The sequence below is a fragment of the Peromyscus eremicus genome, chromosome X (assembly GCF_949786415.1).
Source record: "Peromyscus eremicus chromosome X, PerEre_H2_v1, whole genome shotgun sequence".
In the NCBI taxonomy this organism is placed as follows: domain Eukaryota; kingdom Metazoa; phylum Chordata; class Mammalia; order Rodentia; family Cricetidae; genus Peromyscus; species Peromyscus eremicus.
Window position 1 is genome coordinate 53,272,101 of NC_081439.1, and position 24,473 is coordinate 53,296,573.

General features: G+C 40.5%; 1 protein-coding gene across 1 annotated transcript in view; it reads right to left on the reverse strand.

The window, feature by feature from the left end:
• Positions 1-24,473, reverse strand: part of Ophn1 (oligophrenin 1) — a 348,861-nt gene that overhangs the window by 126,692 nt on the left and 197,696 nt on the right. Inside the window, exons 8-12 of the mRNA XM_059250481.1 lie at positions 17,378-17,482; positions 15,882-16,011; positions 13,899-13,999; positions 8,209-8,300; positions 2,477-2,555 (exon numbers count right to left, since the gene is read on the reverse strand). Of these exons, the coding sequence (XP_059106464.1) occupies positions 2,477-2,555; positions 8,209-8,300; positions 13,899-13,999; positions 15,882-16,011; positions 17,378-17,482 (507 nt within the window). The remainder of the gene's footprint in view (positions 1-2,476; positions 2,556-8,208; positions 8,301-13,898; positions 14,000-15,881; positions 16,012-17,377; positions 17,483-24,473) is intronic.

Here is a 24,473-nt window from a genome sequence, read left to right on the forward strand (position 1 = left end):
GGGGTAGAGCAACACATAAAAAAATGGCTAATAGGCATTAATAGTAAAACAGCTAACTGATGTTTCTCTTTGGAAAGACAAGAGTTCTTCTGGCCAAGCAGTGGTGGTGCACGCCTTTAATCCCAGCACTTGGAAGTCTGAGGCAGGTGAATCTCTGTGAGTTTGAGGCTAGTCTGGTCTACACAGCACAGCGTGCTCCAGGACAGCCAGGACTGTTATACAGAGAAACCCTGTCTCAAAAAAAAAAGGAGTTCTTCTGAAGGAGATTGGTGAATGTCACAGAGTCATCCCGAAGTATGCACTCTGATAACTATGTACAAGACCAGAATGGAGAGGTTGGCTTCTTTGAGACTTGTCTTGGTTGTGCCCATAGGCCATTAGTAGACTGGACACGCCCTTTCCATTCTCTGTATTTCATGTTCCCCATAAATACAACAATCAAGGTTGGAACAGATATTCCTTCAAGCCCTGATCCTCTTGGACAGTTGAAGCAAAGGCATACACATGACATGTATGTTCAGTGGGTTTGGTGTTTAACGAAGCTGCAACACTGGTGGGGTGAGGCTGAGGGAATTAAGCCCAGCCTCTCCTTTTTGAAAGGAAAAGTGCTGTATATGTCAGTGTTCTCAGGAAGATTTCAGTAAGAGGCATTTCTGCACTGTATAGCATTTTGCGACTTTTATAAACGAGCTTAGGGAAGTCAGCGGCAATCAAGCTGCTGAGGCTGTATATTCAGAGGATCTATGCTTAAGAATCATTCTCCACAACAAGCCACTAATATCTTCTGATCTTCGAAAGCTAAAAGGGAGATCAAGTGTAGGAGAGGGAGTGGACATATGAATGTCTTACTCCTAGCATCCCCCTAGAGAAACACCACAGGCATAGAAAGGCCAAGCTTCAGGTTTCCAGGAAGTGAACCTCATTCTGCTTCTGACTACTAGAGATGCAATCTCAGAGATGGCTACTACACTCTTAATTTTTCCACTTACATTTTTATTTGTGTTAAGGGAGGGGTGTGCATGTCACAGCACATGTGGTGGTCAGAGGTCAACTTATGGGAGTCAGTTCTCTCCTTCTACCTTATAGAGACTAGGTAACTGAACTTAGGAGGTCCCAGGCTCGATGGCAGGCACCTCGACCCACTAAGGTGTCTCACCGTCCCTCATTATACCTCTGTCCTCCACAGAGAACGAAGGACACAAAGAAACAATACATTTCCCCAACGGGCGAGCTGTTCAGCTTTTCACTTGAGGAGAGTAAGGAGGTAAGGCTGGATCCAAACATTGTAATAGTCCTACAGTTGTCCTTCCAACCAGGGAGGACGATCCAAAATTAATACAGCATTCTACTGTTTGTAGGATGGTTTCCCCTTGATTGTTCAAAGTGATCCTGGGAGATACACAGAATAGAAATCATTAAAAAAAATTTCATTAACAAGAAGAAGAGAATTGGGGGACAGAGAGTAAAATAACTTGCTAAAGTCATCACCATGTAACAGCAAACCCAGGACCAGGCATTTGTAGTTCAAACACACAAAGCTCATGTTATGCCAAATGCCACTAAAAGAAACTACTAGAAAGATGTTGAAGAGACAGTACTTTTCAATGATTTCTGCTTTTCTTGTTGTAGATCTAGAACCATTTCTGACTCTTCTAAGGAATTTTTCTCTCTACCTGCCTAACAGTGAATTCTGAAAGAGAACCAGCTACGTCTGTGATGCGAGAGAGGTTATAAAAATCACTTTAAAGGAATGCTAAATGGAGGCTTACTTACATCCATGACAATTATTGTCCATCCTTCTATATGGACAAATCAATTCTATAATATGAAGAGGGATTACTTTTCATTCCTAAGAACTTGGGAATAGCTACAGAGTCTAAAACTGCAGTAGGGAGCCTTGGTGCCATCTCTGGAGGCAATGACAGACAAGTACTAAGGAAGTCCTTCACCTCCAGAACTCAAGTTGGAGTAAACAAGAGTTCAGGAAGTGACAGTTCCTTCCTTCTAGCTCTAAAATTTAGAATCTGAATAACCTATAGCCAATTCCCTACTGGAACCACTAGAGGGCACTCATACACTGACCTATGCTGCTGAGGTCACACACACACACACACACACACACACACACACACACACACACACGAGAGAGAGAGAGAGAGAGAGAGAGAGAGAGAGAGAGAGAGAGAGAGAGAGAGAGAGAGAGAGAGAGAGAGACAGAGAGAGAGAGAGAGACAGAGAGAGAGAGAGAGAGACAGAGAGAGAGAGAGAGACAGAGAGACAGAGAGACAGAGACAGAGACAGACAGAGACAGAGACAGACAGACAGACAGAGGCAGACAGACAGACACAGAGACACAGACACAGAGAAAGACAGAGGGGGGAAGGGACAGAGAGAGGTAGAGAGAGGGAGAGGGAGAGAGAGGGAGAGATAGGGAGAGAGAAGGAGAGAGAGAGAGAGAGAGTCTGAGGTAACTTACAGGTTCTTTCCCATCCATGGCCTCCATCCATAGCCTTCTATTGGCTTCTGAAGGCGCCTGCAGAGTGATGGTTCCTGGTCTGTGTGGCAAAAAGAAAAGTTTAAATCAGAAAATTTACCTGAGAGAATGGTATCTTGTGCTTCTTTCATTGTTTTTATATAATTTGAATTAGTGGACAGTCATTGTACAAAATGATGGATTTTATTAGAACATTTTCATACATGCATGCAATGTATTTCACAAACCGGATTCTGAACATCTATACTATAAGGCCTCTTGTCTGTGGAAAACTACTCCAAACTTTTTTTTATTCTATTTACTTTTTGGCCATCTACTATGGTCTGGAAATATAAATACATACCCACACACACACTCCAAAAATTCCTATATTAAACATAATCACCATTAGACAATAATAATAAGTCGAGTCTTCAGGAAGTGACAAAACACCTTTATAGAAAGGTTTGAAGAGGTGGGTCCATCCCCTTCTATCCCTTCTTCCATGTGAAAGCAAGAAAAATGTGTTCTTTCTGGGGGATGAAAAAGCAAGGAAATCTTGGAAACAAAGATTCCCAGACTCAAACCTGCTAACCCTGTGATCTTGAACTTTTTTTTTTTTTCGAGACAAGGTTTCTCTGTGTAGCTTTGGTGCCTGTCCTGATCTTGCTTTGTAGACCAGGCTGGCCTCAAACTCACAGAGATCTGCCTGCCTCTGCCTCCCAAGCGCTGGGGTTAAAGGCGTGCGCCACCACCGCCCGGCGATCTTGGACTTTCAACTTTAGAACTCTAAGAAAGAAATTTCTGATGCTTATGTATAACCCATTCTTAGGTATTAAAGCAATGAACGGACGACACTGTTTTTATCCAGATACATTAAAGATTGATATACCTGGTATAATATATTCTGACCTTCAGAACCAAACTGAGCACTTGGGGTTGACCACATCACTGCAAGCTTGAAGTCTTGGTGCAGTCTCTAGCTAGCAACATCATTCTAAGAAGCTTGCCTCTCAGCTTTCTGTATCGTTCAGCCTCACTCGGAGTTGCAGAATGTAAGAGCAGTAACAAGAACATTCAGCAGTGCTGGGTTAATCACCATGCCTCTCTGCACTGCCACTTCTTCATCTCTAAGGGTGCTGGAACACACACTCTGGAAAGTACTTCCCAGTGCTGACATCAGGGGATTCCTGTCGTACTTGCCAGTTTCATTCAAAATACCCTTTACCCGGCAAGCCAAATGGTCTTTAAGATAAAATTAACCAAAAGCCAGCACTTGGCTCTAGAAACTAGACCCTTACAAATTTATCTTTCTCTAAGAACCTCATCCTTTGGGATACATATTGTGGAACTGGAAAGTCTAGGGCTCTCTATGAAGATAGCTATCAGCCAAATTGCAAAGCCAAATGGAAGGAGAGCAAGCAAATGAACAACAGACATGAGAAACAGACAGGCAGAGAAAAAAACGCTCTGGATCCACTCATCAAATCCAGCTGCCCTAGCAGTAGGCTCACTTTTGACCGTAGAGAGAGACTAGAAGTATAAATGTACGACTCTTAGGGAAGTATTTGGAGATTCTTTAGTGCTACAAATAGTCAAATTCAAAGAATATTATTAAGGACAAGACAAGAGACTGGAAAAAGGACTAAGTTCTAGTCCAGGCTCCCTCACATAGGATTCATTATGACCTTAGACAAATTGTTTGTCCTCCTGGAAGTTCCAGTTGCCCATCTGGAACCAACAGGCAATGTATGGCACATATGAAGTAGAGTGTAATGGTTAAGGAGGTGGCCTTCCTTAGAGATTCAAACACCTGGACTCGGGCCCCGGCTCTACCATTTAGTAGCTGCGTGACTCAAGTTGGTTAGCTTTTCTTTGCTTACTTCTCTTCCTTTATGAACTTGAAGTAGTAGTAACCTCTACTCCTCTATATGATGAAAACTAAATTACACTTAAAGGGCTGAGAACAGGGTCTGACAGGCAGGAGGCACTTGGAAAGCAACATAACTTGCTAAAATTATTGTTAAGACCCTCCAAACTCTTGTGTGATATGAGCCTACAATTTCAAGTATTGGAACAAACATTAATTTTTGTAATGCTATTCGATCTTTCTGAACTAGAAAAAAAATGGATTAAGAGACCTTTGCGTGGCACTCCAGAGAGTATGAGTTAATGTGTGTGGTACATGCCAGGAAGCCTGGCTCTTCTGAGATCAGATAGACAAGTAAGGGAAGTAGCTGCCACAGACCTGACAAAGTCCCTCTTGCAGATAGATGTGTCAGCATGTTTTCATTATGATATTGACTATTCTAATCAATAACAACATAAGATAACAAAGGAAATGACTGTGGAGACCCACAGACCAGGGTTCTGCCTTGCTACAGACTCAGTTAATATATTTGAGGCTTGGTGTTCTGACAGTAGCCATGTCAGAGGAACAGCAGATGGCAATTGACTTCAGGGGATCAATCCACCAGGAAACAAAACCCTGATAGGTAAATTTCACATAGGCAAGGCCCTGAGACCACAGACCTCAGAGTGTTTTTTGCTTCTTTACATGTTTGCCGCTGCCATCTTTCTCTGGTATCTGACATAGTATGAGTGGGTATGGGGAGAGCCTCACTGCCTGTAATGTAGTGTGTTTATCTCATGGAAATATCCCATTCTACTGGGCATTTTTACCTGTAGATTACTATGAAGATGATTTCTTCCTAAGCTGTACTGTCTAATTGATAACAATAATGTTAGTTTAAATAGAATTTTGAGGATAAAAATAAAACATGGAAGTGTCACACAGCTTGAACACATGAGTTTATATTGAGGAGCCATATAGACTGTGACTTAGGTTAATGATTATGAAAAATAATTGAGTCCCAGTAGCCCAGCTAGCTTAAATTCTTTTAATTTTAATATTGGGAGATGTGTTCACAGGATTTGTAGTGCACCATAGCTGAAACAAAGCTTTGAAAATAACTTAAAGTTAAATTAAGATGTTTTTGTCAAATACTTTGAGGTGAAAAATCCAAGAAGACAATCTAAAGTTTTAGAAAGGCACATAGTTGAATGAGGAACTCTTTAAGGTCAGGGAACAAGAACAAAGCAGCCCAATTATCATTGGCTGACATGCCTTTCTTGCTAGGATTGGTTAATGACCAAAGGTAATGATTAATTCCTTGTACCAATTTTTGCCCTCAATCTCCTGATTATATATATATATATAAACTATTGATGAGTGTGTATGCCCCCTAAAGATTTAAAGTAGAGCTGACTGTTTTTCATGTATAAAAGTTTAGGTTTGTGATTCCTTTAAGAATCCTTAAAAGATTACTTTTCAAGAGAAGTAATAAAGTGCTTGGCACTTTCTTTGTAACCACAAAATGCAGCCTGCCAGTAAAAGACATGACTGAGAAGAATACCTTGCTTGCCTACACTATTAATATACAACAAGTTGCTTGGGCATGCATGTATGTGGGTTTTTTGAGATAATTTGTTTTTCACCTGTAATATGTAAAATGTTTAATCATGTAAGGGATGTGGAAAACATGCTGATTTTTACTTGTATTCATTGTAATCATTCACTTGAAAAATAGAATGCAACCATATTGTGATTTTTAACATTGCCTGAAAGATTTTGCTGGGGTATATAAGCTATAAGGGAAAGAATAGAGATAGAGTTAGAAGGAAAACATCATCAAGAATGAGTGAAGGAAATTACCAGAAAATAAAGAAGAGAATACAGAAGAAGAATAAAGAAGGAAACTATCAAGAGAGTGTGTGAGTGTCTTTTTCCCCTTACCCCCTCAAATAAAAAAGTCTAGTACACCGACTCTGTGGATTCCCTTACAGCCCTGCGCTGTTGGAGGCTGGGCCCTCAGGCAGCAAAAGTGTCCTCATGTATAATATGAGGTGAGAGGATTCAATAAGACAATGGTTTTTAAAGTGCAAATAATATGGTAACTAAAGTCACAGATGCATCATAACTTTAATTCCCAGGTTCTACTCTAAAAATTCCTTGGAATTATGGGAAAGAAAAAAAATATCTACAAATTAACAACAAATTTATTACCTACAATGAGCCAAGCATAGCACACCGTGCAAGAAATATAAAAAGAAAGTGACCCAGTCTGTCATCCAGGGCCAAAGTGTGATTGCTTTGAGTTAGGGATATTATTTACAGGTAGCTGGCAAATTTAAGGTAAAAAGGGAATCAACATGGAATCAGATGTGGAAAATTTGATCACTTTTAAGCACCTTGATGCTGAAGAAGCAGAGATGCTACAGGTTCACACAGGGAAGTCAGAGTCCACAGTTGTTTGTCTCATCTTACAGGGGCTGATGTTATCGGGAAAATGTGGTTACTGATAGCAATATTTACTATCACAGTCCTTTTGACTGGGATCATCTATTTAAAAAAAAGTCATAAACCCACAAACCAAAATCATGAAGGTCCAAAAATATCCCAATCTTTAAATAGGGCAACAGACAGTTACTTATTTCTAGATAGAAAAAATGTCCTAATCGCTCAGTCTAACTGATCTTGTTGATATCAGTCCCTAGTGGTTATGATACTATAATTTATTAAGTTCCTTCCTAGCAATCTGATTATTTTACTAACTTCTTCTCTATTACCCAGTGCCCGGTATATAGAAAAAAACAGATAAAAATAAATCACATAGCTTATTCATTGACTTTTGGACCAACTTCTTAACCACAAAGCATGCTTATCACCAAAATAATATCAAATGCTTTTATTTTAAAGGGTAAAGGTATCTTCTGCTTATATATTATGATTTCCAATTTTGTGTTTTTAGGGGATTTCTGGTTTGCCAATGTGTGTGTGTGTGTCTGAGTCTATGTGTTTCTTGTGCTTTTTCTTCGGCTCTTTGTTTTTCTGTTCATTTGTTTGTTTTGTCCTATTCAAGTTTGTTTGTTTTTATTTTATCTATTTTTTTCTTTTTTTAGATGCCTGTATGTTTTCTAATGAGAGAGCAAGAAAGGGTATAGACTTGGATGGGTGGGGAAATGGGAAAGATCTGAGATGAGCTGGGAGACTGGGAATCATAACCAGAATATATTATATGAAAAAAATCTATTTTCAATTTAAAAAATATAAGGTATAATTATCCTTCATTAAACTCTTCATGTTCAGAGGAGAGACAAAGAAGGCATTGGAGAAAAACAATATAATCATGTCCCAAATTTGCTAGCAGTGGTTCTAATATTTGGGGTAAATAACTATTTTAGTTCACATACATGTTGTCAAAGTAGGAAAAGCTTGCATTGTTTTACAATAGGTATGAAAAAAAATCCCCAATACCACCTCTACCCTTCACTCTGTCTTCTTTTAAAAATTGTGTCAATCTACTTCCTAAGTTATACTAACAGTGTCTTAAAAAGAACAAGCATAATTATTCTGTCAGTTTTGCACTATTGAGAAAAAACAAATTTTTGCATATATGACAGCAAATGAAATTCTAGGAAAGATTTTTTCTGTCCAGAGACAGTGAGGGAAATGTGGTTGAGAGATATACAGAAAACAAAAACACAAACAAACCAGCCCTGGACCTGGTGTAACAGAGACCCTAGTGAAGGGCAGACTGAGGGGCAGGACTACCACTGGCCTATATATAAATTGCTCATTTTCAGCAACAAGGAATAAGAGAGGAAAATACAAGACCCAGCCAAACTCATGGTGGTACACAGTGACCCCATAAAGTCCCAGCATCACAACTCACCTCTCATTAGTTTCTATATCAAAACAGAACCTCTTGTCAATCGACTCTGTCTTCCTTCTCACGCAGTATTTCAAAGTTAAGTCCACGGGTCCCTGGTAGGAGAGAAGCATTAACAGACACTTAGTAAAAATGCACAGTTGTTTCTTCTATCTCCTGTAGTATCCTCAGGGTCACTTGGATGATGTTGACCAAGACAGCAGGAGCAATGTGTTGACTCACTGAGAAGCTTTACCTTCAAACCTTGCAATAACATGGTAGATGGCTTCTCACTGTTCTAAGCATAAGTGGCCAAGACCAGGGGAAAATGCTCAGGGTGTTCTTTCCCAAGCACAGCAGATTCAATAGGAAGTCCAGTACACATCATCTAAGGGCAGTGCAGGAGAAATGGATTGCCCAAATGGCATTAAGTATACATAATAAAATTTTCATGAGGCTTCTGAGAAGGGAAGCTGCAACTGCATAAGCAGCTATCTGAAATCATCCTTAGAATGTGTGAGAAAAGTTGAGTATAGAAGCTTCCTACTGAATGTGGCAGTGCACACCCTCAGGATATCAAAAACCATAAAAAACAGTCTCTCCAGAGGTAGAAAAAGAGTGGGGAAACAAGAAAATGTGTTTATTAATCAAAGCAACATTTTTATATTTGATATACATGGGGTAGTGTGGTTCATAATAGTCCTGCAGGAAAACAAATCTGCCAAACTTGTTGGTGGCCATAGACAAACTACATTATCCTCCATTGTTGGTTTTCCTCTCTGATCTCAATAGGGACAACGTAACACCAAAAGTGAGGTTAGGTTTGGTTAACACTTAAAATAAACCACATACTATACATGGTATTTTTGATTACTTGCTTGTTTATTTTCTGCATTGGTTTTATACTAATTTCCCTCACTGCAGCAGCCCTTACATAGAGGGGAATCTGAGCGGTAAAATGGCTGACGGTCATGCAAGTTGGTAAGTCAAAGTAGCATTAACCTAGGAAGCTTAAAATCTGGGGTATTGCCTTAGTTATGCCATTTACTAGCTATGTGACTCTCAGAAATCAATTTCCCTCTCTAAGTCTTAACTTCATAATCCATTAAATAACACTAGCACTATTGGCCTACTGTCTCAAAATCAGAAACACTGCTTAAGCTCCAGGTCTGTACCTATGGCACTATGCCATCTAAAACAATATGATCCATTGGCAAATACCAATTTACTCAATGTCAAAAAGGACCTAGATCACCGAGCTAAGATGTATACCCAGTTCAGACAGACACGGTGGTATACACACAAGAAGGTCAAGTTCAAGGCTGGTCTGGATCACACAGTGAGATCCTCTCTCAAAATTTAGACTGTAAAAATAAATGAAACTCAATAAATAAATAATTGCAGATCTTGATGCTCTTTGGTTAACTACCCAGTACTCCTTTCAGTATGTTCAGCCTTTTAGGGGCCAATCCTTTCTGCTTCCAATACAAGAACTCAACCATCCATTAACCCTTCAATAGACCATTCTTATCCTAACACTTGGGGTGTCATGTACAAGTTTCTTAAGGTGGGTAACAGAGTACATGACATCCTCCCTCTTTAGCCTTTATACCATTTAGCATCATATAGCAGCTTAGGATCCTAGGCCTCATCCACACCACTCCAGCTGCATCTCCAGCCACCACCAAATAGTTTATGGCCTGTAGGTACAAAACACTTCACATACAAATCATGCTCTTTAATGACTCCATGACATTGCATGTACTGTTCTCTCCACCCAAAGTGACTCTAGGTCTGAATAAACTGCTACTTGCCCTATAAACCACACTCAACTTTCCTCCAACTCTACACATGGCCTGCTCCATGCTTTGTAATTCATGTGAAAATTCTCTGTTTTCAATGTCTGACTTGACTGAGAAATCCATAAGGCCATGGATAATGTCTTATGATGGGGGAATGTCTTTTTGTATGCTGTGAAAATGTGTTGCTCTGATTGGTTGATAAATAAAATGCTGATTGGCCAGTAGCCAGGCAGGAAGTATGACAAGGAGAATTCTGGGAAGAGGAAGACTGAGTGAGGAGATGCCAGCCCACCATCCAGGGAGCAGCATGTAATGGCATACAGGTAAAGCCACAGAACATGTGGTGACATATAGATTAACAAAAATAGGCTGAGTTTAAATGTAAGAGCTAGTCAGTAGAAAGCCTGAGCTAATGGCCAAGCAGTTTTAATTAATATAAGCCTCTGTGTGTGTTTACTTGGGTCTGAGTGGCTGCGGACCGGGTGGGACATAAGAAAACTTTCAGCTACAGTCTTATTCATCTATATATCTCTAGTCCCTAGTAAACAGGGCACAAAAGAATTTATGAACACAATCATCATCCTTTTTACTTTTCTGATGAAGAAGATGAACCTGAGTAACATGAAATAATTAACTTGAGGTCAAAAGGCAATTTTACCATGGAACTAGGATTTAAACCCAGTTCTTTCATGTATGGATTAATTGGGAGGGTGGGGGCAGCACATGTGTAGACTTGGCAGTAAGTGCCCTGACATGCCATGTCACAAGTCACATAAACCCACTTATTTAATCTCAAAATCCGTCATTCTTTCTCTTTTCCAGTATGTCTAACATGGAAGGATAAAACTCTGATAAGATACTGCTTTGGAGGAGACTGGTAAACTGAGCAATATAAATAAGACTTCACAGGTTGAGCTAGTAGGGAACACTGGTAAGTGTCACAGTAAGAAAGAGATTCAATTACTCCATCTGCAAACTGGGTTCATAATGTGCTCCACAGTGCTGCTAAGAAAGGAAATAAGGTACATGGTAGCATATATCCTTGGAATACAACTGGCATTCAGGAAAATGTGGTTCTTACACTACTACTACTACTATTACTACTACTACTACTACTACTACTACTACTATCACTACTACTATTACTACTACTGCTACTACTACTATACTACCATCACTACTACTATCATCATTGATTCATTTATTTATATTATTTACCTTTCAGAAACATGAACGACTACTAGGCATGATGTTAGAAGATTGACAAGAAGAAATTATTTCCAAATACAAATTGAGTGAATCCAGTAACTACTTCTATTCAGTCACTACCTTCTAAATGGGAACTGGGTGTCTCTTTCCATTCCTTAAGGGATTCCACATTAAAAATGTTCAGGCTCAGGGCATGCATGCCTTTAGTCCCAACACTCAGGAGAGAGAGGCAGGGGGATCTCTGAGAGTTCGAGGCAGCCTGGTGTGCATAGTGAGTTCCAGGATAGCCAAAGCTATAGAGACTCTGTCTCACAAAAGAAAAACCCTGCTTAGGCTCACTGTTGGGCGCCCACAATTGCAGTTTTGCAAGCATCCACTCAGTGAAACAAGGGGGAAAGAAAAGCTAAATTGTTCTCATATGCTAGGAGGACACAACAGTGGTGTCTACTGATTTTGTCCTTGGCATGGTGCTCTTTTGGTAAGGAATGCAAAAAAAATCTAAAAGATATTACTCTCTGTGAGAGGAAAGCTAATGTTCAGACTCCAGATAATAATTTGTATAGAATAAAAAAAAAATGGGGGCTTGGAAAGTAGCTCAGTTATAAGAAGCACGAAGTTCAAGGTTTATCCCCAGTACCACATAAACCAGTCATGGTGACACACACGGGTAATTCCAGAACTCAGGAAATGAAGCAGCGGGATAAGAAATTCAAGATCATATTTTACATCATAATGAGTCTGAAGCCATCCCAGGCTACTCAAAATCCCATCTCAACAATGCCCATGCTCTAACATAAAATGGCAAAACAAAAGACTGAAGCTAGTATTGCTCATAAGCACTTGCCAGTCAGATACAACAGACACATTCAGACTGACTGGGAACAATTTCTGTGCTATACCTCAAGATGAATTTGCCGACGCCTGTTGACACATTTACCTAAGGGTGTACCCCAGCTTGAACCTACATTTAAGGTACAATAGAAGGCTCTGTGCTTAAAGACCAAGACAAAAAGTAGTTTCCAACACTCAGCAATCAAAATCAGTCCCCTCTAGTTTTCTATGCAGAAGCTATACATATAGGATTGGTCATCTACAGAAACTATTATCAATAGAAATAGGCAGTTTTCCAAATTCCTGTCTACCTAATTTGGGCCTTCAAGTGTATACTTAAAGCTTCCAACAATGTGTAAATATTTAAAAGGTGCATACGCACAACATGTATGAGAGCAAATGAAAGGGGTACTTTCAGAAAGCAAATTATGTGAAGATCAGTTTTTACCTGTAGAAACATCCATTCATGGAAAGGAGCAGGTTCTTTCCGGGAAGTAAACTACCCTCTCAGTGGTAAACTTACCTCAGCATTTTGAAAGGTAGGAGAAGGCTTGAAGAGGAGAGGAAGAAACATGAGCTACTTATAGAGATTTTTTTTTTTTTTTTTTTTGGTTTTTCGAGACAGGGTTTCTCTGTGTAGCTTTGTGCCTTTTCCTGGAACTCACTTGGTAGCCCAGGCTGGCCTCGAACTCACAGAGATCCACCTGGCTCTGCCTCCCGAGTGCTGGGATTAAAGGCGTGCACCACCACCGCCCGGCTACTTATAGAGATTTTAATGTGGTGTAGGTGATTCTAACTTCAGGAGTGGTGTAGGTGATTCTAACTTCAGGCAAGAGAGAGAGAGAGAGAGAGAGAGAGAGAGAGAGAGAGAGAGAGAGAGAGAGAGAGAAATACATATACACACACACTTTTAATAAAGGCATTCCAGAAATTATTTTAAACTCACTATTTAAAAGAATCATCCATGTTTTGGATATGTTCTTTATACAAGCGATAGGCAACTGCAATACTAAATAGGCTGAAAACAGAAAAACACCATCATAAACCCTGATGGTAGGAGTTGTGTGTGGTGATATTTTGTTTGTGCTGAAAAGTGGTGATATTTTATTTGTGCTTTAATAAAGCTTGCCTGGAGATTAGGGGGAAAGGCCAGTCATTTTAAGTAAACAAAATGTCAGGCAGCACACGCCCTTAATCTGATCACTTAGCAGGCAGGATCTCTGTGTGTTCAAGGCCATATTAGGGAACAGAGCTAATTGTGGTGACACAAGCCTTTAATCCCAATACCAACCATAGAGACCTGGAGGTCTGTACAGACAGACAGTGACAAGGAAGTGAGGTAGCTGGACTAAGAGCCAATGAGAGGGCAGAACAGCAAGGCAATAAAGGCGTTGGTAAGACAGGAAGTAGCTTGCATTTGGAAGCTGCAGAGTTGTTGAGGTAAGGTTGGCTGGTGGCTTTCCCTATTTTCCTGATCTCTAAGGCTTTAACCCCTATATTTGGCTCCATGTTTTTTATTTAATAAGACCATTTAGAAATTCATCTACAGTTGTGTATGATGAAACACACCTGTTTTAATCCAGCACTCAGGAGTCTGAGGCAGGAGACTTGCTACAAGTTCAAGTCATGTCTGTGCTACACAATGTGTTCTAGGCCAGCCTGGGTCACAGAACAAAACCCTTTCTCAAAAACCAAAACAAATAATAATAACAAAAGTCTTGATCTTAGCCATGGCCCACATAAACTTGGGCCAAAGAGAACATGTAAAATCCTGGTTTTTACATAACAGTGATAGACTTGATTATTTGACACTTCGTCAATATATGTTCTTTTCTGAGATACACTCACAAAGTAGCAGTAACTAGAACTGACCTGCTTAGCACCTGGCTTCTGTTCCATTGGTGTCATGGTGAGTGTCCTGGTCTCCTTCTCATACCGACAGTAGTATTTCACCCAGGAGATCCCCAGAGCCCCTACAAAGACAGGAGAAAGTGAACTAGCAGAATATTTAAGCTCCCCAAAGCAGAAGACGTTTGTTTTCCTCTCCAGTGCTTGAAGTTGAGTCCAAGGTCTCTACATTCTATGCAGAGTCTCAGGCTATTGCTTACTTTTTGCAGACAAACCCCAGGTCAATCTCTGCCCTTTACCTGTGCTCTATCTTTACCTACCCCACCTACCCGCTGTACCCACAGAGACCCTCACCAACTGTTTCCCATATTCATTCTTGGCTCATTCCAAACCTACTCTCCCTGCAACAGTTGCTGGGAATCAAGACACCTATGCATCCAGAAGCTGGAAAGCCCTGCCAGTGTTCCTCTTTCCTGAAACCTCTCATTTGACTACCATTGAGCTGTGTCCATGCCACTCCTTCAGCTATCTCCACTTCTCCTACCCTTTTAGCAATGAATTAAAGGGTGTCATCGCTGTCTTGTTTCCTTAATACATATAGCGTTTACCAATAAAATATAAATTTACTTTTCCCCCCATTCATCAGTTCAAGCAGACATCTCTCATTTCCCCATTTCTGATGCACTCCTGTCCAACCCATCTTCATCATCATTATGCTAGACCAGTACTGTAAACTACCTTTCCATTGATGTCATTTCCCTTGCAAATCACACATGGCTTTCCTACTCTCTCCAGACAACTTAGTCCACCTTCAAAGCCCTGCATAATTAGATCAAACTGGCCATTCTGGACTTGTCATTGGGCACCGTCACCTCTATGATCCTGTGTCACTGAATTACTTCCAGTTCCCAAATACTTCAGTGGATATATAGTGTGTACTGTAAACTCAGCATGTATTTAAAATGGATTGCACACAACATGTATTTAAGAATGAAGAATTACATCAGAACAACAAGGGCTATCCTAAACAAACCAAGACCTAAGCATAAGGTATGTTCTCCATCACTCCTGTGCCTCCACTCATATAGTAGCACACACCTGGAGTTCTCTACCAAGCCCTAGCCCAGTTTCTATTTACCTGTCACACTCTCACTGAACATTCAAGTTCTAGGTCAAGCATCACTGCCTCAGAGAAGTTCTTAGATATATGCCCCAAAGAGGGTGCTCGAAATGTTTCATGAATACTTTCCTATCTCTCCTATCAGTCTGAGAATTGCTTTGAGAAAAGAAAAAAAAGAAAACATGTTATCACTTTTTTTGTACTCTCAATGTGTTGCATAGCATTTGGCAGAAACAATGCTTGTGAGTGTTCATTCAACTGAGTGACAGCCATTTGACTGAAAACTGAGGCACAGAGGCACTGCACAGTATGTAGCAGAGGTTCTCAACTAGGGGCAAGTTTACTTCACAGTAGACAGTTTAGGTTGTCATGTATGGAGAAAACTAGGACGCTGCTCACCACTTTACACTGTACAGGCTCTGAGGGTGGTGGGTAGGACAGGATACACTGGAAAGAGTATCAGTTTGGGCATAGGATACACCTGAATTGGATCTTAGATCTAGTGCTTGTTCTAAGCCTCAGTGGTCTCTAGTATAAAATGAACATAATGTGGAATCAAAGATTAAATGGGATGAGGCTTTGAGAGCACTGCACATAGTATGTGCAATAAATATGATCTATCTGCCTTCTTTGTCCTACCTCCTTTTTGACCCAAAGTTCATTGTACACAACTAACATTCCTCATATTGAATCTCAGAGAAAAAAATTAGATCGTACTGCTCTAGAGACAGTGTCCCAACTCCCCCTCAAGTTTCTTCCTTTTACATTTTTTCTATTCCCACCCTGCCCTCCAAGGAGTTGTATCTGACATGGATCTACGAACAGAAATTCCCAGAATTCAGAAAGGTAACGTGGCAAGCCAACTGGAGCCCTGCATGCCCACACACATTTCTCCTGTGTATAGAGATAGCCTTCAATGGTTGGCTGTCCCGGAAGTTTGCATGTCTGAGGAGCTTCTTTCATCCTTTTCTTAAGTTCTTCCATCTCTTCTCGGGTACTGGAGAAATGATTTCTTGTCTGTCAAGAGACCGTTATAATCATTAGCACCACTATCATCAGCAAGACTGTGTATTTATAGGTCATAGATATAGTACAGAGATTTCTGTGCTCACAGCATGTGCTAAAACATATAGAAGACTGCTGAATGGTAGTGACTAGAAATAATTCTAGAGTTTAATGGTATTATGAAGTAGAAAGGAAACAAAAACACAGATACCACAAGAAGCCAGAGGTTCTACCCAATGGGTTAATTCAAGCTTCAAGTAAATAAGGAGATTAGGCTGACCCTACTTTAACCTAAGGGCAACTTCATTATGTTAGTGAAGAAAAGGAGGACTACACTGGTCGGCCCCAGCTGTCAACCATACTAACAATGAGTCAGCCATGAGTACACATGCGAACGCCTGGAATTAGCTCACATTTGTCAAGTTACACATGGCAGAGGAGTCAACTTGATTGTAGAAAGATTGTGTAAGTCAGCAGAAAACAGGCACTCTCACATTCAGGTAAAGGAGAGAACCCAGAAGGAAGGAATAAATGCAGAAAGAAAAAAGTAGGTAAAACTGTCTATCACAATCCCCCGAAGCAAGCATCTTATCAGCAGTTTTGAATTTAAAAACACATCTATGAAGGCCATGCAATGTAGCACCCAGTCCAATGTCACCTGATCTTAGTAATACCTTCTCTGTTGGTCTGATTCCATATAGCAACAAATACTATAAAGGATTATGATGTATCTGTGGTTATGCCTCTACTCGAAGAAAATATATGATCATCCAAGACAGACAAATGTTGATGCCTCCTTCTGGTATGCCAGAGACTTCTACATTGTCTTACACAGGGTATATTTTCATGGTATCCATAAATACGCATCAAATGAGGGCTAAGTGATAAAATTAGTAAATTCTCATGTTCCAATACATAAAAATGTCATGTCTGTGCTCATTTATAAGAACTAGCATGTACAACAAGATGGAGAAGTACTTTAACATTGAGAGAAGGAAGACAATAAATAAGGGCATTCATAATAATAAAGCCCACAAGTGTCTTAGTTGACTTCGGGAGCTTAAGGCCTAAGCCTTATTTTTAAATAAGCCTACAGCTGGATTGTGATTGCAAGCGATACAGTAAAGTACCAACACTTAATAAGTCCTGGCTAAATAGAGGCGTTCCTGAATAGAGGATAGGTTTGAACATCAGGAAACCTCAAAGAGAGGAAGAGTCAAAACTGAAAAAGCAAGAACACACCACTATGCTAACATGTTTGTACTCCACACCACTTTGTCTGACAAATTGGCTGCGGCGCAAAAACCTGTAATTCCACAGTTAAGACAACTGGGGCTCAAATCTCAATGGCAGGGAAAGACATCCACATGCAACTCACATTCTGTAAACTGAGCTGCAGCTGCTGTTTGTATGGGAGGAAATCCTGTGTGAGCTCCACAGTCAAGCTGTTGGAAATGAAGAGGCTGTGAAGAAAGGCCAAGACCTAGGGGAGACAGACAAAAGTCACCTTTAGAAACTGACAGTTATCTATCACCAGCACTCCCTAACTGATCACATAAAGGAACCAGAAAGTCAGGGAAGAACTCCTGAGTGTTTACCGAGTACATTGTTCACAGCAGTCACGGTGGCACAAGCAGGTACACACATATTAGTATTCTCGGGTTAGGTTAAACACTTCACCTACATTCAGTCTCAGAAAGGAAATAGCAAATCCAGGTCTTTTTAGAGTGAATACAAAGCCACTCAGGAGTTAGATACTGCAGGAAATGACTGCATCTTTTCTCTAAACTGGTACAGCATCTCTCATCCAAAAACATCAAATCTAAAACTGAAAATTTTCAAGGACAGATGTAATGCCAAAAACGGAAATTTTTACACCTGACCTCATGTGATAAATCTCAGGCACACTGTGAAAAATGTAAACACACTAAAAATATTGCATTAAATCTTTGGGTTATGAGTACAGGAGGTTTAAGACTTTGTGTTTAAACTGGGGGCCCATTTAAGATATATCATTATGTGAATGCAAATATTCCAACATTTCTTTCAAAAATCCCAACCACTTCTGGTCTCAAGCATTTTGGGTAACAGATATTCAACATATATATCCACAGGAATAGCCCATAGTAGTTGCTTCTTGCAGAAGATGACATACAAATGATGAGTAGTTGGCTTTTTAAGTTTCAAAACATTCAAGCCATGGCCTGTGAGGTGGCTCAGTAGGTAAAGTCACTTGCAGCACAAGCCTGACTACCTGAGTTCAATCCCCAGAAAGCTGAAAGGAGAGAATGACTCCACAAAGTCATCCTTTTATCTCTACATATATTTCCGCACAATAATAATAAAAAATCTATTATTTTCATTCAATTCCATTAAAAAACAAATGTAGCCGGGCTTTGGTGGCGCACGGCTTTAATCCCAGCACTCGGGAGACAGAGCCAGGTGGATCTCTGTGAGTTCAAGGCCAGCCTGGGCTACCAAGTGAGTTCCAGGAAAGGCGCAAAGCTACACAGAGGAACCCTGTCTCGAAAAACCAAAAAAAAAAAAAAAAAAAACAAATGTATGTAAACAAAACTAAAAGAAAATATAATTTTCCTTCATCAAATTATAAGTAAATAAAATAAATGTTTAATATTTGCAAAGTATAATAGGTAGACGTATACATGGTTCCATTTGTTTTAGAAAACAAATAGATGAAATGTATAAACATGTGTGCGCGTACCTGATAGAAACAAGGTATAAACATAAATATAATGGCCACATACACATACATTTATGACAAGTATGTGGTAGAGAGATATGTTCACTGCTTTCACATTTATATCCACAGTCCTTCCTGTTTCTCTCCCAAACTTCACCTCAAGAAATAACATCACCACTCAGCAGTCAGTCAAACCAGGAACTAAACAATCAGCCCTGATCTCTCTTTAACTCACATTTAAGTCCAATTTAACAGAATTTTTTGCTAGTGTTTCCTCCAAAATCCCATTTTAATTTTAAATGCTAGAGATAGAACCTAGGACCTTGTACATGCTAGGCAAGCATTCTAACACTGCACTATATCCCCATCCCTGCAAAATAGGTTTCTAACCTAGCTATGCTTTACTGTTTCTACTTCCACACACCAATTCAAGTGAATGTGTCTTCTTGCCTAGATCACTGTAGTATTTGCTTACTTAATTGGAGAGAGTCTACTTTTGTATCCCAGGCAGACCTCACACTCATGATTCTCCTGCCTTTGCCTCCCCTCCTGGTGTGGATATTACAAGTGTGCGCCACCTCACCCAGTCTATAATAGCTTCTTAACTGTTTTCCTAGCCCCCTGTCTAATCATTCTCCACACAACAAAACTGTTCCCCGTCAGGTCATACTTAAGAGCCTTTAGTGGCTTTCCATGGTGCTTAGGCTGACATCCAAACCATATCCTATGCCAATGGGTCCCATGCCTTCAGTCATACATCACTTTCTGCAAATCCCTTTTCTTCTACAAGTATCTGAAGACACACACCTTCTTTTAATTTTTTGAGAATGTGTAAGTATTCTTTTCTCACTATCATGAAGGACGTAGGATTTTATCAAAGGCCTTTCTGCATCTATTGAGATGATGATGTGGTTTTCATCTTTAAGTCCATTTACATGATTTATTTCAAATGTTGAACCAACCCTGCACCTGTGGGGTAAAGCCAACTTGGATGATCTTTGTGATGATATATGCCTGTATTCAGGTTACAGTAGTTAACTGAGGTATTTGAATCTACGTTCACTAGGGAAATTGGCTTAGAATTCCTGTTCCTGTTATGTCTCTACCTGGCTTTGGCTACATGCTTTCCCCCTTTAGTTCTCTATAAATGGAACTTACTGAGATCTTTCTCACCCCACTGACATAAATTTTTGCCTTGTTAGACATAATTTGTTTCTTTCATAGATCTTATCACAACTTACAACAGTTTGGATTACATGCATAGTTCTGTCCCCTCTTTCTACCCCATGACACTATCATGTTCATAAATGAGAAATTGTCAATCTGGTTTACTACAGTATACCCAGTATCTAACACAGTGCCTGGACTACAACCAAGTATTGATGCTTCTTCAATAGAATGCATAGTTGTTTTCATGTAGTACATATAGAATTATAAAAATGTGGGCATCAACATATGTATACTCAGACGTTCACGCTCATGTACCATATATGTAGACACATTCACACTCAAAAGTATGCATCATACACATAGGAAGAGATATACTATGTATACAAGCAAGATGGAAGTGAAAATAGTATATAACTAAGGCAGATTATTTTTTAATAACCAATTTTTGATCACCCTATACACTATTTTAAACATTTCTGTGATGAATGCACTTAGTAATAAAAAGTTATCAAAGTCAGCATATTTTCAAATCAAAACACATTAAATTTTGTAATAAATTAAAGGGAATTTAGTAGAAACAATTACACAAGGTAGATATAAAAACAATAGAACAGGAAGTGATTAAATGTAAGGGCCATGAGTTCTTAGCACAGGCTAAAATATATGACACATAGTTTTAAAAGCTTTTTGAAAGCATGAGGGGAAGAAAGCCAGAAAGTCCAGGCCCAGATGTATTCACAGCAGAAAAACGTAAGATTTTCAAAGAAGATCTACAAAGTATACTTCTTACATTGTTTTTAAAAATAGAAATAGAGTACTTCCAAACTCCTTTTACAAAGCCAATACTATTTAACAGCAAAACCAGGTAAAGAAAGACACACACACACACACACACACACACACACACACACACACACTATCCTTAATAAACACAGCTGCAAAAATCTTCAATAAAATACTTGCGAACTGTATTTAGGCACATATCAAAAAGATTACCTATTATGACCAAGTTAGATTAAGCCCAGTGATGCAGGGCTAGCTCAATACAGGTAAATCAATAATGTAATAAATCAAATAAATGAACCTAAAGACAAAGTTCACATGATCATCTCAATAGATGAAGAAAAAGCCTTTGACAAAATCCAACATGTCTTCATGAGAAAAGTCCTAGAGAAAGTACAACTGTGTCATGGAGATCCTGCAGCCCTGGGTCCATAGAAGCGACTCCACCCCAACCCCCACCCCTGTGCTTCAGTAGATCATAGATGGGGTGGATGTTGGGATGGACCCACCCATCTCCTTCCCCTCCAGAATAAAACAAAATAAAATTTAATAGAAAAAAAGAAGCCGGGCGGTGGTGGCACACGCCTTTAATCCCAGCACTCAGGAGGCAGAGCCAGGCGTATCTCTGTGAGTTCGAGGCCAGCCTGGTCTACAGAGCGAGATCCAGGACAGGTACCAAAACTACACAGAGAAACCCTGTCTCCAAAAACCAGAGAGAGGGGGCAGGTTAAGGGAAAATCTTGCCATGGAAGCTGCAGTGTGACACAGTGATTCATGCAGGAAACCCCATTATCCATTATCCATACCTTTTTACATGCAGGTGTTCATCACAAAGTCATTGGTTTGGTTCAAGGCCCCTGGTCTCTGCTACACCATCGATGCTGGACCCTCACTGGAACTCTCCCTGGATAACCATTGCTGCCCTGTGTCATGGAGATCCTGCACCCCTGGGTCCACAGGACCAACCCCACTCCCACCTCCAGTTGCAGGGTTGGTCAGCCTGCCAGTTCTCCCCTGTCTTCAACACCAGGGTGAGTTCTCCAGCATTGCCCTTGGTTCACCCCTTGAAGCAATGAGCAGGCAGTGGGGCCAGTTCTCCTGCTTTCAAACACCCTCAGGGGCAGTTCTCCCACACCTACACTTTCAGGGCCAACACCACTGTGTTGCCCAGGCAAGGTGTAGGGGCTGGGACAGCTCTCCTGCTCTTATGACCTCAGGGCCAGCCCTGCCTTAGGCATTGATGAGTGGAGGGGGCAGGTAGGGAGGGAGGGGGCTCTTCCCCCTACCCCCCCCACCACATGACAGATGAGTAATGGGCACAGCTCTCCCATGCTCACAACTTTGGGCCTGGCTTGCTCACACCTCCACCACAGCTCTACTATACTGCCCAGGCAAGTTGCAGAGTTCACTTTCCCAAGTGCTCACCCATGCCTCCACCAATGGGGTTGGCTCTATTGTGTTGCCCAGGTGAAGTGCAGGGGCTGTTCTCAGGAGTGTTGCAGCTGGTAACCAGCAGGTGTGGGTGAGCCAGCCCCGATGTTGTGAGCATGGGAGAGCTGTCCCCATTACTCATCTGTCATGTGGTAGCATGGGCAAGGGAGAGATGCCCACCTCCCCCACGCCCATCAACACCTGAGGCAGGTGGGAGAGCTGGCCCTGAGGTCATAAGAACAGGAGAGCTGGCTCTGCCCCCATCAGCTGCAGCACTTGGGAGAGTGGCCCCTACGCCATGTCTAGGCAACACAGTAGAGCTGGTCCTGAAGGTGTAGATGTGAGTGAGCAGGCCCTGAGGACATGAAAGCAGGAGAACTGGCCCCGCCCCTGCTCATTGCTGCAAGGGATGAACTAGGAGGGCAATGCAGAAGAGTTCACTCTGGTGGTGAGGACAGGGGAGAGCTGGAGGGCTGACCAACCCTGCAACTACCCAGGCCCAGAACCAGGATTATGTGTTGGCCCACCCCAACATCCACCCTATCTGTGATCTGCATGATCTGTTGCAGCACATAAAGGGACTTGTCCTGTAGATCCAAGCGGCAGGACCTCCACAACACAGGGCAACAGCAGGATAACCAAGAGGAGTCCCAGTGAGGGCCCAGCATCAACAGTATAGCAGATGCCAGAGGCCTCAAACCAGACCCTTTGCAATGAACACTTGCAAGTAAAGATACATGGATAAAAGGGTTTACTGTGTGACTCACTGTGTCACACTACAGCTTCCATGACAAAATTTATTTTTCCTTCTCTTTTTTCATTTTTCTTCTTTTTTTCTCTAAAATTTTATTTTATTTTATTTTGGGGGGAGGTTACAAAGGCAGAGGGGGGATATGAAAGGACAGGGAAATCAGTGGGATGGAGGTGCATTATGTGAAAGACACAAAGAATAAATAAAAAGAAAGAAAAGAAAAGAAAAATGCTGGTGGGCTTCACAATCCAGTTCTCAAGATTTATTACAGGGCTACAGTAGTAAAAAACAGCATGGTAGTTGCAGAAAACCAGACTTGTAGACCAATGGATCAAAACAGAAAACTCCATCATGAGTAAACGTAACTACAGCCATATAATATTTGACAAAGATGCCAAAAATCTTTGCAGAAAAGATGACATATTCAGCACATAGTGCTGGAAAAACTGGACGTCCACATGCAGAGGGAAAAAGTAGGTCTATGTCTATCAACCTGCACAAAAGTGACTCCAAATGAATCGAATAGCTTAGTGTAAGGCCTGACACACTGAAACTATTAGAAGAAAACAGACAAGATTTGGGTGTAGGAAAGAACTTTCTGAATAGGACTACATTTGCCCAGGAATTAGGCCAACAATTGACAAGTGGAACTTCATAAAACTAAAAAAAAATCATAGCTAAGGAATAAATCTATCAAGTATAGAGAATGGCCAAAGAGAAGCAATATCCATAATATATATTTTAAAGATTAAAAAAATTGAAAATTTAAAAATAGGGCTATAGAACTGAACAGAGAGTGCTCAATAGCAGAAATAAAAAATAGCAAAAAATCCACCCCTCAAACATGCTCATTATCCTTAGCAATTAGGGAAATATAAATTAAAATAACATTGAGATTTCATCTCACCCAGTCAGAATGGCCAAGATCCACAAAACAACCACAACAAATGCTGGTGAGGATATGGGGAAAGGGGAACCCTCATTCACTGTTGGAATTGCAAACTGGTGCAACCACTCTGAAAATTGTGTGGAGAATTCTCAAAGAACTAAAAGTAGTCAGGTGGCTGTGGCACATGCCTTTAATCCCAGCACTCAGGAAGCAGGGATGGGTAGATCTCTGTGAGCTCAAGGCCAGCCTGGTCTACAGAGCGAGATCCAGGACAGGCTCCAAAGCTACAGAGAAACCCTTCTCAAAAAACAAAAAAATAAAAAGCTAAAAGTAGACTACCATATGACCTACCTAGCACTTCTTGTAATATACCCAAAGGCTTCCTCATCATAATCTACAATAACCATTACTGTTCTATTCACAATACCTAAGAAATAAAAACAACTTATAAGTCCTTCCACTGAGGAATAGAGAATGAAAATGTGGTATACATGATAAAATATTATTCAGATATAAAGAAAAATAAAATCATGAACGTTGCTGATAAATGGATGAAAACAGAAAATATTATATTGAGTGGGGTAACTCAGACCCTAACCCTGAATCTTCAGAAGTGAGTATATAACCTGAAATAACTGCAAATGCCAGAGAAGCAAAAAGAGAACATGGCAGGGGATGGGTTGGGCAGGAGCACTAGACAAGGGGATTGTAGGACACAGTTGTTCTAAAAGGGATAATGAGTAGGAGAG